The 19,511-nt window shown below is 36.7% G+C and overlaps 1 protein-coding gene across 5 annotated transcripts in view; it reads right to left on the bottom strand.

The window, feature by feature from the left end:
- LOC134289472 (uncharacterized) overlaps positions 1-19,511 on the bottom strand; it is a 127,737-nt gene that overhangs the window by 21,852 nt on the left and 86,374 nt on the right. For all 5 annotated transcript variants that reach the window (XM_062855337.1, XM_062855334.1, XM_062855336.1 and 2 more), the window contains one exon: positions 14,513-14,654. In XM_062855337.1, coding sequence (XP_062711321.1) covers positions 14,513-14,619 — 107 coding nt within the window. In that variant the 5' untranslated portion in view covers positions 14,620-14,654. The remainder of the gene's footprint in view (positions 1-14,512; positions 14,655-19,511) is intronic.

Genomic DNA, 19,511 nt, shown 5'->3' with positions numbered 1-19,511 from the left:
CAGATCGAAAAAAGAGTGTAAAATTCTGTGACATATGATGCACATGTTTGGAGCGTGAGATATCACAGAAGTTTACATGACATATCACATGTCAAAAGTCATAAAACATCATGTAAACTTCCATTATATGTCATGTAATTCAGCATGACTCTGTGTGTTTACATGACATATAACACAAATTTACATGATATATCATGTAAACCATCATAAAAGTAAGTTTACATGACTAAACTGAAGTTTACATGACGTGTAAATCTCATTATTTTTATCTGTGTATTAATGATTTCGCAGTTAAACCATATTCCTCTATTCCAAAGCTAGGACGCATATTTTTTCGAATCCTCATTTTCAAAAAATGGACTGAAGTGGAATCCACCAAATTATGAGCATGATAACTCGTTTATATTATACGCAAATTTCGAAGTTTTGAAACATTACAAAAATTTTGCACCTGTGACGAAGAATCCGTTGTAAAGTTAATTAATCAAGGCAACACCAGGGCTGTTACAACAGTCGCGGATTTCGCAGTTTTCGCGAAAATCGCGATTTTCGCGGATTTGTCGCGGTTTTATATGCCAAGACGCGGATTTCGCGGGTCCTCCCAATTTGGTCGCGATTTTCGCGGATTTGTCTGAATTGAGTCGTGAATTTTGCTTATGCCTATCTGTATGACGCTCAATAGTTTATAACCGCATCGCAGTTGCGTTCCAACAAATATAGTTGTAATTACTTTGAAGAAATTTTGAAACTGAATAACTTTAAAACAACAAAATAAATTGAAAGTTGCAACTTAATGCGAATATCTCCAAAAGGTCAAAAGCTTTCTCAATTGAATAATAGCAGATATCAAAAATTTTTGCGAAGAAAATGTCTCGCAATTCTATTGAAACGATCGTATGACTTCGAACGAAAACCCACAGCCATTTGCGTTCAAAATGTTTCCTGATGCAGACTTGTCAAAAAAAAAAATGTGTACAGAAATTGGAAGAATATTACATCAAAAATGAAAAAAAAAGCCATAAAATAATAATTTAATTTTTTCAGTTTAAATATCTCCTAAGGCGCAGAAAATCGTAACTTCAAATTTTCAGCAAATGCAAACCAATTCTAAGCGAACTACTGTTAACCCGGGAGCGGTCGCGTCGTGTACTGAGGTACACGCACCCTGAGGCTTGTGATACACAGCATGAGCGTGGTGTTAATGAAGGTGGTCGAAGACGCGACTACTCGAGGGTTAACAATTTGAAGCGGTATATTTTGGTTTTTGAGAAATTTGATCTTTTGTAACAGCTATAATAAAGGTGGTGCCAACTTTTAACTTTTTACAATGACACTAGGGAGTTAATTTCTTCATTACATTCCTAAGAAGAATGCACAATAAATACGACGAGTTCAGTTCTACGCCAACTGGCGACGAATATAGTCAAGTGACTCCGTGTCAAGCTTGATGGAATAGAAGCGCCGTCTAGTTAATTGGGAGTCGTGAGTTCGATTCCCGCCGGAGTACGTGGATTTCTTTTCATAATTCTAATCTCAATTTGTTTAACGAGCACATTTTTCTGTTGTGCACATGGATGTTGAAGCATTTTCAACATTTTAATTTCCACTTGGTTTGGTAAGCCAAAGCAAAATTAAGAAATTGACATTTGACATTCATAAATAATGTGTCCAAAACATTGGATGAAACCATAAACATCCGTATTGCTTTCCAATCCTATCCAACAGACTGGAAGCCATTACCCCGAATCAACAAATTACAGTAGAGATACGACTTAGAAAAAAGTTAATTTATTCGAAAAAGTTGTTTATATTGACAAAATTAACAACTCTTTCTTAGTCGTCAAAATTCCATGGGCTACCATTTCCATGTTATTGACGAATATAGTTTAATCTGAACATATATTCCATAAAAACCATTTGCAATGTTCTTTTTATGATAACCCGAAATCAATATGCCGTGGAATGCAGACGAACAACTTTTTCTAAGAAACTAACTCTCTAGAGCTTCACGGTTAAAGGCTAGACGCTGGCTCCAACTTTTACTATCACTGTAACAAAAGATCAAATACATCAAAAATTCCATAATATACCTTTCAAAACTTTAACAGCATGTTTGTCTAGTATTGCTTTGTAGTGGCTGAAAATTGAAAAATGCAATTTTTTTGCGCTTTGCTAGATACTAAAATTGAAAAACTGATGTGTCTTCGATTTTTTTTTAATTTTAAATGTTTCCAAAGCCAACTTCTGTGCAAAACATTGTGAATTCATGGTTTCTAGTAAAATGTCAAAATTAGCTAAAAAACTGATATCGACAACGATCGCGTAGCGACTTTTCGAACCCTTTAAGCAGAATACCCTCTTCGAATGTGTGTAATCAGTTTTGTACCTATTAGTTCTGCCCTATTTTGTGGTTAACTGACACTGAGGAAGATTACTTAAAAGTGGCATTTTAAAAATGCCTTATTTACAAGCTTTTTTCGATGATTCATCAAAAAATAACTAATTGCTCTAGAAAGCTAGAAACAAGAGCTACTGGTAACCACGAGGATGACACCATAATATTTTTGATTCAATATTCACAATATTTGATGAGATATTTCAGATAATGCTTTGAGCCAATCTCGTCCCTCTGACCTATTGTCACCCCCAACGAAAGTAAAACTAAAGAGATACCACATATGCGGATAAGTTGCGAACTACATTCTTGGCCATTAATGCCCCTGATCAGTGCAAGAAGCTTTCTCGAAGCCACCATGTATCGGAAATGCTTAGTTTCGGAGTTATTAATTCTGTCCCGCTAGATCGCGATTCTGGCCCTTGGTGCAATGGGTTTTCTTTGATCAATCAGTCGACGAAGATTTAGGCCAGTATAATACATAGTTGTCGAAACACAGTGTTTAAAATTGTTAGTACATAGTTTGAAATGTCGTATAGGTTTTCACACTTTACATTGATGTGTATCTTTGAAAACGTTCACGAAAATAATATTCAAAAACTTGTCTTAATTTTGCTCAAAATGTAGTTCAATATAAAATTTGAATATTTTTGTTCTTGTCGCGGATTTGTTTTCCGAGTCGCGAATTTTATTTGAGTAGTCGCGAATTTTGTGGATGATATTTTGAAAATTTTGTAACATCCCTGCAGCACGCTCTTCTATGGGCGGTTCAAAGTTACAGTTGAATTCTATCTGAAGATCTCTGAATAATTGATTGTATTTCAATATCATTGATTAAACATAAATGGCAAAAATTAGAAAATTTCAGTGATTCCAAGGCAAATGACATATCTTTTTCTAACCGGGAAATTCTATTTTATCCGTTCCTAACCGTCGCTAACCGCTGCTAACTGAGCAGCAGTTAGGCGAGGTTATCGACGGTTAGCAACGGATAAATGCGGATCTCCCGATCAGCAAAGAAAGTGTCATTCCCCCTGAATGATTCACATATTATAATATTTTCATCAATATTTACATTTTTATTGAAGCTAAACCACACAAACTGTGGCTAAACCTAAACAAAAGCATATACAATAACCATGTTAGTTTTATTTTGGGTAATGAAATGTGTGTGTGGGAAGGCCGATTGGATCGATGTGTAATCTATATAAATAAAAATGGAATGGTGTTTGTATGTCACGAATAGGCTCGGGAACGGGTCAATGGATCTTCACCATTCTTTCAGTGTTTCATTTGTGCATGGCTGCGACGTGTTCGTACGAAAAAAATATTGGAAAAATCGACCGGGAACGCACCGAAAACGAGAAAGTTTGAAATTCCATTTTGCAGGGCGTTTTTCTACAGAGCTGCATGTAAAAAAAAAACACAGTAGGCAGGCAGAACGACGTTTGCCGGGACAACTAGTTTCACATAAAATTAATATTTGCAGGTTTTGCAGTGTAAACTGATTCTTCTGGTTGAATCGTTTATGGTAAGTGTTGGCGCGGATTCCAACAGTGGTATTGCAGGGGTAATTTCCGCAATTATAATCACCGGTAAGTAAAACACGGGGATTTGGTTTAACGTAATGGTAGATTATAATTTCCTGCATGTAAGAGAACGGTACATATTGTTATTAGTGATTTCTGATAATTTCTGGTTTATGTGTGTGTTTGGTTTATAATATAGTGTATGTGAACAATAGTGAAAATATACGGCTACTTACGTTTAGTACCCTGAATACGCGCTTAGTGGAATAGTTTGTTCATCTACGAAATGTCTTTTAACATACAGCGCTATATTGAATGAATCAATTAATTTTTTATGGAACTTCAACGTTTTATGATTCTTACCAGGTTCGTAGTTCGTAGTAGTAGATTTAAGAAAATTCGTATTAAGCCCTTATTATAGGATTCAACAACTACTAATCTTGATCAATAGAAGTATTATTTAGAAATTAAGGATATTGTTTACTATTAATCTTTTCCAGTTCGTATTTGCACTTCACGTTTTGGTTGCATTGGACTACGTACAAAGTGTTAACTCACTGTTGATAACTGGTCAAGCATAACTGTCAGTCGATCTATGTAAATTCCAAGGTAGATATATCAGAAGGTGCGCTGGCGGCGATGAGGTCGCCAACAGTAAGAATTTTTTTTTTCATTTTCAATGTACAACTGATGAGTAATTTCGAATAGTAATCAGCATGTATTGTGGATTTACCGGCTACTTGCACGGTCAGAAAATTCACACAAAACTGAGCTAAAGTGGGACAACTCAAAATTGAGTAAATTTTTTTTCCAGCGCTAGCGCTGGCCCAAGTGCGAAAATCTCATCAGTTTAAGCTGTATAATATTCTTGCTGATCTGAAGAATATTATACGGCTTAAATTGGTTGGATTTTTGCACTTGGGCCAACGCTATCGCTGGAAATGCAATTTACTCATTTTTTGAGCTGTTCCAGTTTAGCTCAGTTTTGTGTGAATCTTACTCATTTTAGAGTAACTTTTTCTTAGCGTGTGTATTCTTCCGGTCGCTTCAGTATGGCCTCCAAAGTAGCCGTTTTATAAAAAGTGTAACTTAAAAATAATTTTAAACATTTTTATTGTATGCGATATTCCTCCACAGAGAACAGACGAACATGCTCGAACAAAATTGCTTGAAAATCTTGTGTAAAGAAAAATCAAGCGCAGTAGCGACATCGACGGTGACTTTCCCACCTAAAAACTCCATCCGACACCATGATGGCGCTTAATTAAGAAATATTTCACTAGCGCACTTTTAAATATTCCAACTCAGAGATTGAGCTTTATTTGTTCAAATAACAAGATGTGTATGATTGTTTCACTAATTCAGCAACACAATTTGAGTGAACCATTGAACATGAGTTTCACCACTTTGAATTAGAAATGAGTTGAACAACAATACAATTATTATTTCCCTAGTAAATTCACACATTCTCTGGGTGGAACTATATTGGGGTGCACACTTGGCGACACTAGCGCCAAAAGATAAAACATCGGAGAATTTGCACCGCGATTCGAAATGTGACAGCGCCGCTTAATGGCCACATTGCCAGTTATTTCAAAACAACCGTTGCAATTCTTTACACAACTCCACTTCATGAGCATAGACGTCTGTTCTCTGTGATTCCTCGTTGACACTAGCTACCCATCGACATTCATTTTTTGACAATTAAGTTGATTTTATATGAAAACGGCTACTTTGTAACGGCTACCTAAGTAACCGGTAGAATTCAAGTAGCCGGTAAATCCACAATATTGTTTGTACAACTAGTATTCCAATAATTGGGTGAACCGTCGTGGATTTTAGCTACCAGTTTCATTTTAATCCCATTTTCTTCACCCTATCCTAATTCTTAATTTTCCCTCTCTTCCTCTTTCACTGTTCCGTCAATAGAGTTAAGAAACTATAGAGGACGAATGTCGCTGCCGAAACATTTCTTGCTGGCGGAGATAGGCCGGGCTATAAGTGTCAAAGCGAAAATGTATGCAGTTTGACAGATAGATACACGACATGGTTGCAAACGAGAACACAGGGAACAGCAGCGACACTCGTCCTCTATAGTTTCTTAACTCTATTGTTCCGTCGGGTAGATGTTGAAACCAGGGAAGTAAGCTGGCTATCAACTGGGAACAAAAAGCGCGTACCTTTTAACATATTTTAGTGCCAGTACCGTCAACCTCCGTTCGTCTGACCGTATCTAATCTGAACACATTATTTTGAACCCCGCTAACACTAGTTTACAAAAAAAATCGAAAGTCATGAACTTCTATGAACGACCAAAATTGTTGATGCAAAATTATGTTCTGATATAAAGATTGTGCTTCAAAAAATTTCAAGTAGAACAGTTCTTGAGTTTTTCCTGAAAATCGAGCTCTACAGTTTTTAAAAATAAAATTCAAATACTTTGCGTTTCAGTCAACGAATTATCATTTTTTTTGAAAACACAGAAAGCTGAGTTTCGACCATCTGAACATAATTTTTGCAACAAACTCGTGGAATTCGAAATATTGGTGATTATTTAGACCAATCTCCTTAAATTTGAGCAAAACATACAAAAAATATTGAAGATTTTTTTTTTCTGTAAGAAAAATCAATTGATTTTTTCCAACGTACATGTGAAACATTAGATGTAAGCCAGTAACAGTTAAAATTTCAGCTCAATCGGAGCATTGGCTACGAAAATAGAGATGTATGAAGGAAGCAACTTTGCCTAAAAAATAGAACAAAAATCGATTTCAAATCGACAGCCTTGTATGAAGAATCGAAAAAAAATCCGCTCTACTGTATTTTTTTTCCTTCACGTTTTCGAACTCAGGGCATGATTCTACACTAAAAATGATAATCAGTTTATTAGTTTAGTTCAAAAGTGCTGTAAACAGCTGTAAACTAGTGTAATCTGCACATGCTTCAAATTGAAATTAATTCAAACGTCATTCTGCTCAAGGACCGGGATAAAACGGAACGTAGAATCTCTAGTCTAGTCTAGTCTAATCTAGTCTACACATACACAGCCATTCATTGAAAGGATCCTGGAAAATGATGGAATCGACTACTTCCATCATTTTTCTTGTCATTATTAATGACTGCAGTACATTGGAGATGCATTACAAGCATTAAAGCGGCCAGGCCTACTCACAGAGAACAGACGTCCAAGCTCATGTAAAGCTATTGTGTAAAGCATTGCAACGGTTGTTTTGAAATAACTGGGAATGTGGCCATTACGCGGCGCTGTCAAATTTCGAATCGGGGTACAAATTTGCCGTTGTTTTACCTTTTGGCGCTAGTGTCACCAAGTGTGCACCCTAGTATATAGTTCCACCAAGAGAATGTGGTGGTTTTACTTGGAAAACAAAAATTGAATTATTGTTCAACTTGTTTCTAATTGAAAATAATGAAACTAATAATCAATGAGTTGCTCAAATGTTGTAGCTGGATTGATGAAATAATCATAAACATCTTGTTATTTGAGCAAATACAGCTCAGAATTTGAGTAGGAAAATTTGAAGGTGCGCTAGTGAAATATTTCTTTAGAAAACGCCATCATGGTGTCGAAACAAGTTTTTGAGTGGGAAAGTCACCGTCGATGTCGCTACTGAGCTTGTTTTTTCTTTACACAAGATTTTCAAGCAATTTTGTTCGAGCATGTTCGTCTGTTCTCTGTGGTCTCACTCTACTCACTTCCCATCATTTCATTTTTTAAAGGATTATTCAAATATTCCGTAGTTCGCAAATCGTTCGCTCATGGCGCTCGCATCGTTTTTGCTCCTGTTTGACGTTTGCTCACTACCGCCATCTACTCAGTGGGTTTGCGTACCACAGCATAATTAGCATTGGGCGATTATGTTTGCGTGACGATGATTTTTATCGCATTTTGTTCCAAGTGATACGTCTGTTTGTCTGTGATAAAACCAACCAATCAACGACCTAAGCTGCATCGGTCAACTTACATACAAAAGCTCTGGATTGTACTGCCTTTATTCTATATTTTCCAGGAATAGAAATCAAACTACAACTTCTTTCCTTTTTTTTCGAAATACGCACGACAAAACCGAAACGCGAGGCACAGCTATTCTGAGGCGAGCGATCTCATCCCGGAAAATGAAGAAAAAAAAACTTGTGGTCAATTATTACCATAAAACGGTATCTTTTCGGGTTAAACAAAAATGCACAAACATTTTCTCATCACAATCCATGATGGATAACGATAACTTTGGGGCTAGACGGATCTTATTTTACTACCGTCTACCCTCGTTGGTTTGAACGACACCTTATACAAACCAACAGGGTTCATTTTTTAATTTGAACTTCTAGTAACCTTGTGGGCATTGAAAAACACACTGGTGGTAACCCTTTTTGCTGTTTTGTTTTGATTCAAACCAACGGGGGTAGACGGTATTTGTTTGGACGTTCATTCTGTGTTTTGTTTTGTGGAAACCCCGGATATTTGGATATTTAGACTTGTGTTTTCAGCTCAAACGTGGGCTCAAACCAGTGGTCACGTGTTAAAATAACTTAATCCACTAAATCACTATGAAATTTCTTTAAATACGAGATCGAAAACGATCGGCCGAATCAAAAATTGAAGAGGTAAAAAAATGACAGCCAGAAAATGTTAAGCGTCCGCGCGCGCTCACAGACTGCTGCGATCACCAAACAGATTACTACACGGAAAAACGAAAGTACCCAAAAGTGAGTTCATTCCACCCAACTTCGAGGTTGCGTGCGGGAAGCCAATTTTGAGTTGCTGGAGTCGATGTTTTGGTAGGTAGTTTGCATTTAGGCGTATACGGCCAAAGTACCTAAAGTCAAGGTTCTTTTTACTCAACCGTCAGTTAAAATTACTCAACTTTCGGTACTGTGCCACTTACTCAATTTTGGCTTCCCGCATCGAACTCTCAAAGTTGGGTTGTTTTGCTATTCACTCTCTGACAACAATAAAGAGAGCGAATGAAACAGGATGCAAAAAAGAACTCAAAAGTGAGTTTAAAAATACTCAAATTTGGGTTCTCTTGTTTTTCAGTGTAGAGGAATCGCGGAAAAAAATCGCAAAGACACGAAAAAAGCGTGACATGTAAACAAAAACACAACCGTTCGCCGGGATGAAACGGAACGCAGAATCAAAACAAAACAGCAAATAAGGTTACCAGCAGTGTGTTTTTAGACGCCTTCAGACTACACAGCAAATAATTTTGTAATATCCAGGCGCGTAATTTCTAGCGACGTATCCAATTTTGAACGTAAATTCACTCGGTTACATCGTTTTCCAACAATAATCACACTCACCATGTACACCCTAGTTGCCACCGGAAAGTGTCAACAAACCCGTTCCAGCAGATACCTAGAAACAGTATCATATTTATCACCCACCTTCCAACTCGGTGAAATAGCCGAGAGGTAAGGGATATGCCTCACAAGCAATGGATCAATGTACGAATCCATGCCAATATTTTATTTACACGCTAAGATCAGTTTACCTATTTTTCTAAAATATGGGTAAATTTAATTCAAATTTGCGTAAACTTTACGCAAATATGGGTAAATAAAACTCATATTTTGGAAAAGTGCACAACCTCATTTATAGGTAATATTAACCCATATTTGGGTTACAATTACTCATATTTGTGTCCACATTACCCATATTTGAGTTTTGTTAACCTATATTTGAGTATCATTTACGCATATTTGCGGTTGTGCACTTTTTGGAAAAAAGGTAAACTGATCTAAGCGTGTATATATGATTCATCTATCGTTCCGGTTCTAGCGATTGCTAGACCTTCTGTCAAGCTGCGGCGGCTAATTAGCTGCGTAGAAGGGATGTAATATGTACATCACTTTTACGACGTGACTGATGTGCACCGAAAATGATGTGATATCACAAGATTTTTTTTGCTGTGTAGGGGCAGGACAGATCTAACGAGAGAAAATCTGTGTTCGAAATGTTGTTCAGAATTCCTCACAGTTCCTCAGATTTTCTCCCATTCATATTAAAGTGTGATCTGGCACCAATGTCAAACTGCAAAGTGTTGCGTGTGCTGAATGAAAATTGCAGTTTTGGGGATGTCTTTCAACAAATTTTGTCGATCATTGATAAAATGAGTAACTCAGAAATCCTCAGAGTTGCTCTCGTTTGCACAGTGTCTTGCCCCTAGCCTACAGAGTTACTAGAAGCACAGAGAACAGACGAACATGCTCGAACAAAATTGCTTGAAAATCTTGTGTAAAGAAAAATCAAGCGCAGTAGCGACATCGACGGTGACTTTCCCACCTAAAAACTCCTTCTGACACCATGATGGCGCTAAATTAAGAAACATTTCACTAGCGCACCTATAAATATTTCTACTCAGAGATTGAGCTGTATTTGCTCAAATAACAAGATGTGTATGATTATTTCACTAATTCAGTAACAAAATTTGAGCAAATCATTGAAAGTTAGTTTCACTACTTTCAATTAGAAATAAGTTGAACAACAATACAATTATTATTTTCCTAGTAAATTAACACATTCTCCCAGTGAAACTATATTGGGGTGCACGCTTGGTGACACTAGCGCCAAAAGATAAAACATCGGCGAATTTGCACCGCGATTCGGAATGAGACAGCGCCGCGTAATGCCAGTTATTTCAAAACAACCGTTGCAATTCTTTACACAACTGCACTGCATGAGCTTCGACGTCTGTTCTCTGTGCTAGAAGTTCAAATTAAAAATGAACCATTTTGTCGAAAAGTAAGTTAGCATGGGATTCAAATGTAAGGGGCGCTATATTTAACACATTTCATGTAGATTGCATATAATGAAAAAATGTATTCTAAAAAAAATCAGTGTTCTGTTTTTACCATTATGAAATATTAGCCTCTACTCTCGTTTCTTGTTATGTTTGGATTGTGGAATTCAGACAAAAATTTAAAACTCCCTGGGCGATTGTGCGATATTTGCCAGAAAACCGTTCGCCAGAAAACCATTCGCCAGAATGACAAATGCCAGAAAACCATTTGCTAGAATGTACCATTTGCCAGAATACTATTTGCCCGAAAGTACCATTTGCCAGAATGTACCAATCCCCAGAATTTAATATTAAATATTAAATTCTGGGGATTGGTACATTCTGGCAAATGGTGCTTTCGGGCAAATAGAAATTTTATCCATTTCCTAAGAATTAATTTCAGACCATTAACATAAAAAACTAGCTGTACCCGGCAAACTTTGTCTTGCCTACTGCGTTTTTTTTTACGTTTCAAGTTTCTAGCCAAGACCAAGTCCCCGGTCAAAATGTATGTAAGATCGATTTTCAAAAACTCTCAAATTTTCAAAGTTTTTTTGGCTCATAAACTTTCCTTGGGTGAGAACTAACAGAACAAAACTAAGACGACCAAAATTAGACCTTCCGTTCGCAAGTTATGCGCGGTCCCACGTATGCCACTGCATTTTTATATATATAGATGTCGTCAGTTTCAATCTTTTACAATAATTTGATATGTTCACCGCTAGGATGATCTCTTGGTTCGTTTCGATAAAGAACGACTAGGGCTAGAACAACGAAAACAACTGGAAATGATTCACCGGTAGTTATTGTGCAAAGAGAAAATCGATGAAGAGATATCGATCATTACAGATACGCCTGTATGATACTAAGCTCGAGACTACGATGTAACTAGGCTATAAGTGCATAGGTCCACAAACATCTGATATAGTGAAAATACTGCTGACCGAAGTACATTAGGCCGATTGGTCTATGGTGATCACGAATCGCTATTCAATGATTATGGAACAGGAATCGGAACGGTTTCTTAAATTTGTTCGGTTTTCCAATAATTAGCTGCGACAATGATTTTTCATAAGGGCCTAACTGACTTGATCGATTTCTCTTAGTCGACTCTCTCTTTCGCTAATAACTTGATCAAAACGAACAAAATCATTATTCTTTTTGTTTCTATAGCAACATGTAGTCGTCTTCTTCGCATTTCAGCCAAAAAATCTTTGGAAAACTCAATACACATTCTGTGATAACACAAAGAGAGGATCGATGAAGAGAACTCGAAAATGTCAGTTAGGCCCAAATGAAAAATCAGTGTCGACTTCTACAATATTAATATTTCTGTATTGTTTTACCACAAACAACAATTAATGTCAAAATCTAGTCTTACTAACTAAGAAGAACAGCCTATGTTTAAAAGAAGGCAAAATTCACTAGTTGAACATCAACGGTTTCGATGCAAAAACTATTTTTATACAACTAAACTAATATCTCCCCAAGTAACCATGGTGCTGAAGCCTTTTCGCGTACAGATATACAATGTATTTAGAGCAATCATTACTTTGCATGCAACTTTAAGGTTGATTTAAAGTGGAAATGGTCAATTATAAAATCAAATTAGGATTAAGATTATACTGGTATAATCTTAGTTCAGTCGCATAATTGCCATTTTCACTTTAAATCAACCTTAAATGTTCATGTAAAGTATTAATTGTTCTAAATACACCGTATATCTGCATGCAATTAGGCTTCAGCACCGTGGTTACTTGGTTAGTTCAAATAGTGAATTTATCCTTCTTCTAAACACAGGCTGTTCTTTTTAGTTTCATTATAAGACTAGTTTTTGGCATGAATTGTTGATTATGTTTGAATCATAAAGCAATATTGGTATTGCGGAACTAATAGTTTAATTATTGAAAAAAAAAACAGATCTTAGACCCGTTTATTGTTCCTATATTTAAAAAAAGGAAAGATTCATGGTTAAAATAAAGTAGCTCCAATTATTTTAACAGCATAAAAGGAGAAAACGACAAAAAATATAGCCATTCGGCAAAATAACTTTTTGATCAAATGACATTCGACCCAACGGCCTTCAGTCGAATGCCCTAACACCATTGATATTAAGATTCTACAACAGTAGCCGGAGCGCCATTAGCCATAATACCAAAGCCCAAATATGTTAAGCTCACATATTACAATTACCGTGATAAGGGAATATATTGGTTAGAAATGGCGCAAAAAAACTAAGAAGTTCATCCAGAAAGAACAGCAGATGATTAAAAGAAGGAAAAAAACAATGCTGGAATTATTAGAATTAATTTCCTCAATAACAAGCTTTTTATAGCATTTGATCCAGTGATATTCGGCCTAATGGTAATGGCTTTCGGGCAATGACAGTCAGGCTAATGGTATAGGTGTAACCGTCACTTGAGTTATTATTTCTGTGTATTTTACTCGTTGCTTCCGAAAGGTTTTTGTTTATGATATTCGATTGACTCAAGTGTGTGATCAACAATTCCGGGTAATTTTGCTGTTTGGCACAAAAATTATTATTTAAAGAGATCATGTTATTGTTGTTGTCAAGAATAAGCTTAAAAAATTACTTTCAATTGAAAGCAGGGAATCTTTGAAAAATATAAGTAAAGCCAAAAATTCCATATCAGTAAAAGCTGGAAAGAACATCCCAGAAAGGAAAATATTTGATGAGTATGGATCAAATTTCGTCAAAATAATATTTGATCAATTGGATCCACATCATGATCAATTTCTCCACAAGACAAACTTGTGGAAATGTACTAATTGAAAAATTAATGTATTGTGAAGTTTGAAAGGTTTGATTCCACATCATTTTTTTGCTTCAGAGTGATTTGCCCTTCTTCAAACTATAGGCTTTTCTTTAAAAGTTACTCTAAAATCATTTCTTGTTTGCTCTTCCATCAGTTCCGATAATTTATTTAACTTTGGCATATTAATCTGAACAAAAATAAAATTTTACATTTTTACAATCGTTATTGTGGACCAAACAAATAAAGAACAGGATTTATTTTTCAATTAGATTTTTTTTTAAATTATCATTAGATTGGGAACACTTCTGGATTGAGAACTATGGAAAATTTCTGGGAAATGGTACTTTCTGGGGAATGGTACATTCTGGCAAATGGTTTTCTGGAAAATGGTTCTTTCTGGCAAACGGTTTTCTGGGAAATGGTATTTTCTGGCAAATGTCTTTCTGGCCAATGGCATTCTGGCAAATGGTTTTCTGGCAAATATCGCACAATCCCCTGGGCGGCTCTTCTACTTTCATGTGAGGATAGTTCAACACTATGACTCAAGAAATTTCGAAAATTACCAGAAACACTAATAATAAGCATCAAAGTTAAGAGAAAATCACTGATGTTTGGGCTACTGTTGATGTTTATAAACAATTGAACAAATGATGCAGGAAGCCATATTTGTGTATATGTATGCGAGGTTACGTCAAAAGAACTCAAATTTGGATAGTTTGGCGGTTGCGTGAACGCAGTTTGGCTCGATTTGTGCTTCTAAAGTTTGTATACGGAAATGAAATGGAATTTCTGGATGTTTCACCTTGACACTTACAGGTTTCGCGCAGGGGGAATGACACTTCCTGTGCTAACCGGAAAAATCCGCATTTATCCGTAGCTAACCGTCGTTAACTACGTCTAACTGCTGCTCAGTTAGCCGCGGTTAGCGACGGTTAGGAACGAATAAATTTGGATTTTCCGGTTAGAAAAGGATGTCATTCCCCTTGGTTTTACGGGAATCTCATTTGCTCTTACCTCGGTGAACTCGAGGATGAATTTCTAGTTGAAGGTCCTGGTTGTTGTTCGTCCACGCAGTCCGTTGGTTTGAAGGGGTTTTGTTTCTGGCTGTGTGTTGATGTCATCTTGTAATTGTATTCTAAATTCGGCCCAGTCACACCTGAAATATGAAAAAAAAAAACAACTTCCATTACTGATTCTCACGGCTGACAAAGATTTACATTGAACGCCTGGGAACGAATCTACTTCTGGACTTCTGTACGAATTTATGCTGGCCTGCTTTCTCTCACACGCTCGTTGAAAACTACTCTCAGGTGAGTAGAACTCGACTCACTTTTCGATTTCATTGAAAATTTAAAAAAGAGAGTGACAGCATTCTTCCGAACTGAGTGATTTTTCACTCACTTGTTTGAGTTTGGGACTATACTCTTTTTTGAGTAACTTGGCATTTTTTACAAAGTGAGCAGTTTTTCACTCACCCGCTCAAATTTATGGCAGAATTCTATTTTTGAGTAACGTCATTCAAATTTCGTGCCGGTAACCGCCATTCTATTTTTTTCCAAAGTTCAGGCCTCTTGCCAATTAAATTATATTACTTAAATATCTCTTCGTGAAAATCTTCTTAACTATGGAAAACCCCATCTGTTGTTCAGCAGGTAATTTTATCTTATTATCCAAGTGTCGAAATAACATCTTTGATATAAAATAAATTATTACAGATATTCATTCAAATGGACGACAGGCAGGCAGCATTTTTGATTCCAAAGATGTAGGAATTTACTCTATCTTTCTAAAACCAAACAATCATGTAAGTAAGTTGAATCACAGAGAACAGACGTCTATGCTCATGAAGTGGAGTTGTGTAAAGAATTGCAACGGTTGTTTTGAAATAACTGGCAATGTGGCCATTAAGCGGCGCTGTCACATTTCGAATCGCGGTGCAAATTCTCCGATGTTTTATCTTTTGGCGCTAGTGTCGCCAAGTGTGCACCCCAATATAGTTCCACCCAGAGAATGTGTGAATTTACTAGGGAAATAATAATTGTATTGTTGTTCAACTCATTTCTAATTCAAAGTGGTGAAACTCATGTTCAATGGTTCACTCAAATTGTGTTGCTGAATTAGTGAAACAATCATACACATCTTGTTATTTGAACAAATAAAGCTCAATCTCTGAGTTGGAATATTTAAAAGTGCGCTAGTGAAATATTTCTTAATTAAGCGCCATCATGGTGTCGGATGGAGTTTTTAGGTGGGAAAGTCACCGTCGATGTCGCTACTGCGCTTGATTTTTCTTTACACAAGATTTTCAAGCAATTTTGTTCGAGCATGTTCGTCTGTTCTCTGTGGTTGAATCATTTCTCTGTATGCACAAAATAAATTTAAAAAAATCTTAAAATGCTTTCAGTTAAATGCATGCGTCGGAGTATCCCGAGCACCGCATTTACAGCGCTAGATCACTGAGAGATCACCGCAACCACGAAGGATCTTGTGGATCTACGAAGGATTGTTAGATATATTTTACATCGAACTTTGTATAAAAATTGATAATTAAATAAATGTTCGTTTTTGTTGCTTTCCTAATTTTCTTTTTGATTTATTTCATGGTAGAAAAAGCGAAAAAACAAATTTGACGTCTACTCACTTTTTAAATTTGCGATTTTACAAGTTACTCACTTTCTACTCACTTTTGATAAAAGCAAAAGTTACTCTAATACCCCAGACAGACATGTGATACGAGTGTGATTCCTGTACAACGGTACGCAGTGTCAAGAAAATTCTAACAAGACTGACTTGAACTTAGAGAATTTTCAGTATGGCACTCATTTCAAGCGTAATTGTACAGTGATTCTTGTATCACATGTGTGTCATAAGTATAAAGTGAGTATAAGCAGATTACTCTATTTTGAGCTGATGCACTTTGTATCAAAGTGAGTCGAATTCTACTCACTTTAGAGTAGTTTTCAACGAGCGTGCAGACAATTTTGTCGTTTGAGCGGTTTCGCTCAGCTCAAACGTCAAACTTTCTGTAAGCATGCCAGCAAAAATGCTGTTTAACTTCGACCACAGAGAACAGACGAATATGCTCGAACAAAATTGCTAGGAAATCTTGTGTAAAGAAAAATTAAGCGCAGTAGCGACAACCACAGAGAACAGACGAACATGCTCGAACAAAATTGCTTGAAAATCTTGTGTAAAGAAAAATCAAGCGCAGTAGCGACATCGACGGTGACTTTCCCACCTAAAAACTCCTTCCGACACCATGATGGCGCTAAATTAAGAAATATTTCACTCGCGCACCTTTGAATATTCCTACTCAGAGATTAAGCTGCATTTGCTCAAATAACAAGATGTGTATACACGCTAAGAAAATGTTACTCTAAATTGAGTAAGATTCACACAAATCTGAGCTAAACTGGAACAGCTCAAAAAATGAGTAAATTGCATTTCCAGCGATAGCGCTGGACCAAGTGCAAAAATCCAAATGGTGTAAGCCGTATAATATTCTTCGCATCATCAAGAATATTATACGGCTTAAACTGATGAGATTTTCGCACTTGGGCCAGCGCTAGCGCTGGACAAAAAATTTACTCAATTTTGAGTTGTCCCACTTTAGCTCAGTTTTGTGTGAATTTCCTGACCGTGTAGGGAAATAAAAATTGTATTGTTGTTTAACTCATTTCTAATTGAAAGTGGTAAAACTGATTTTCAATACACGGTCAGGAAATTCACACAAAACTGAGCTACACGCTAAGAAAAAGTTACTCTAAAATGAGTAAGATTCACACAAAACTGAGCTAAACTGGAACAGCTCAAAAAATGAGTAAATTGCATTTCCAGCGATAGCGCTAGCCCAAGTGCAAAAATCCAACTGGTTTAAGCCGTATAATATTCTTCACATCAGCAAGAATATTATACAGCTTAAACTGATGAGATTTTCGCACTTGGGCCAGCGCTAGCGCTGGAAAAAAAATTTACTCAATTTTGAGTTGTCCCACTTTAGCTCAGTTTTGTGTGAATTTTCTGACCGTGTAAAGTGGGACAACTCAAAATTGAGTAAATTTTTTGTCCAGCGCTAGCGCTGGCCCAAGTGCGAAAATCTCATCAGTTTAAGCCGTATAATATTCTTGATGATGCGAAGAATATTATACGGCTTACACCAGTTGGATTTTTGCACTTGGTCCAGCGCTATCACTGGAAATGCAATTTACTCATTTTTTGAGCTGTTCCAGTTTAGCTCAGTTTTGTGTGAATCTTACTCAATTTAGGGTAACATTTTCTTAGCGTGTACACGGTCAGAAAATTCACACAAAACTGAGCTAAAGTGGGACAACTCAAAATTGAGTAAATTTTTCTTCCAGCGATAGCGCTGGCCCAAGTGCGAAAATCTCATCAGTTTAAGTCGTATAATATTTTTGCCGATGTGAAGAATATTATTCGGCCTAAATTGGTTGGATTTTTGCACTTGGGCCAGCGCTATCGCTGGAAATGCAATTTACTCATTTTTTGAGCTGTTCCAGTTTAGCTCAGTTTTGTGTGAATCTTACTCATTTTAGAGTAACATTTTCTTAGCGTGCACGGTCAGGAAATTCACACACGGTCAGGAAATTCACACAAAACTGAGCTAAAGTGGGACAACTCAAAATTGAGTAAATTTTTTTTCCAGCGCTAGCGCTGGCCCAAGTGCAACAATCTCATCAGTTTAAGCTGTATAATATTCTTGCTGATGTGAAGAATATTATACGGCTTTAATTGGTTGGATTTTTGCACTTGGGCCAGCGCTATCGATGGAAATGCAATTTACTCATTTTTTGAGCTGTTCCAGTTTAGCTCAGTTTTGTGTGAATCTTACTCATTTTAGAGTAACTTTTTCTTAGCGTGCACAAAACTGAGCTAAAGTGCACGCTAAGAAAATGTTACTCTAAATTGAGTAAGATTCACACAAAACTGAGCTAAACTGGAACAGCTCAAAAAATGAGTAAATTGCATTTCCAGCGATAGCGCTGGCCCAACTGCAAAAATCCAACCAATTTAAGCCGTATAATATTCTTCACATCAGCAAGAATATTATACAGCTTAAACTGATGAGATTTTCGCACTTGGGCCAGCGCTATCGCTGGAAAAAAAAATTACTCAATTTTGAGTTGTCCCACTTTAGCTCAGTTTTGTGTGAATTTTCTGACCGTGTATAATATTCTTCGCATCATCAAGAATATTATACGGCTTAAGGGCGGACGGGACGGTCGGGGAAATATCCGCCATTGCTCTGTTGCTACTAAGATGGTAATCTCAGATTCTACTTCATATTTTGCAACAAAAACCTATCACTGTGTATGCTCACTTGCAGCACAGAGAACAGACGAACATGCTCGAACAAAATTTCCTCAAAATGTTGTGTAAAGAAAAAAAACAAGCTCACTAGCGATGTCGACGGTGACTTCCCCACCTAAAAACTCATTTCGACACCATGATGGCGCTTACTTACGAAATATTTCACTAGTGCACCTTCAAATTTCCTAACTCAGAGAATGAGCTGTATTTGCTCAAATAACAATAAGCATATTGTTGATACACTAATTTTACAACAAAATTTAAGCAACCCATTGACAATTAGTTTCATTATTTTCAATGAGAAATAAGTTAAACGAGAATTCAATTTTTGTTTTCCTAGTAAAACCAACGCATTCTCTTGGTGGAACTATACTAGGGTGCACATCTGACGACACTAGCGCCAAAAGGTAAAACAACGGCAAATTTGTACCCCGATTCGAAATGTGACAGCGCCGCGCTACGGCCACACTGCCAGTTATTTCAAAACAACCGTTGCAATGCTTTACACAACCACACTTCATGAGCTTCGACGTCTGTTCTCTGTGCTTGCAGTGCATATGCTGATTGTTTTTCAGCATCTTCAGTGCGATAGAACTCGAGATTACCATCTTCTAAATCGCGAGGCAAATTGTTAGAAAGAGAGGCAAGATAGGAAAAATAACACGGCGTCCCGTTTCACCTTAAA

Source organism: Aedes albopictus, chromosome 3 (genome assembly GCF_035046485.1).
Source record: "Aedes albopictus strain Foshan chromosome 3, AalbF5, whole genome shotgun sequence".
NCBI classification, from domain to species: domain Eukaryota; kingdom Metazoa; phylum Arthropoda; class Insecta; order Diptera; family Culicidae; genus Aedes; species Aedes albopictus.
This window is presented reverse-complemented; position numbering and strand designations above follow the sequence as displayed.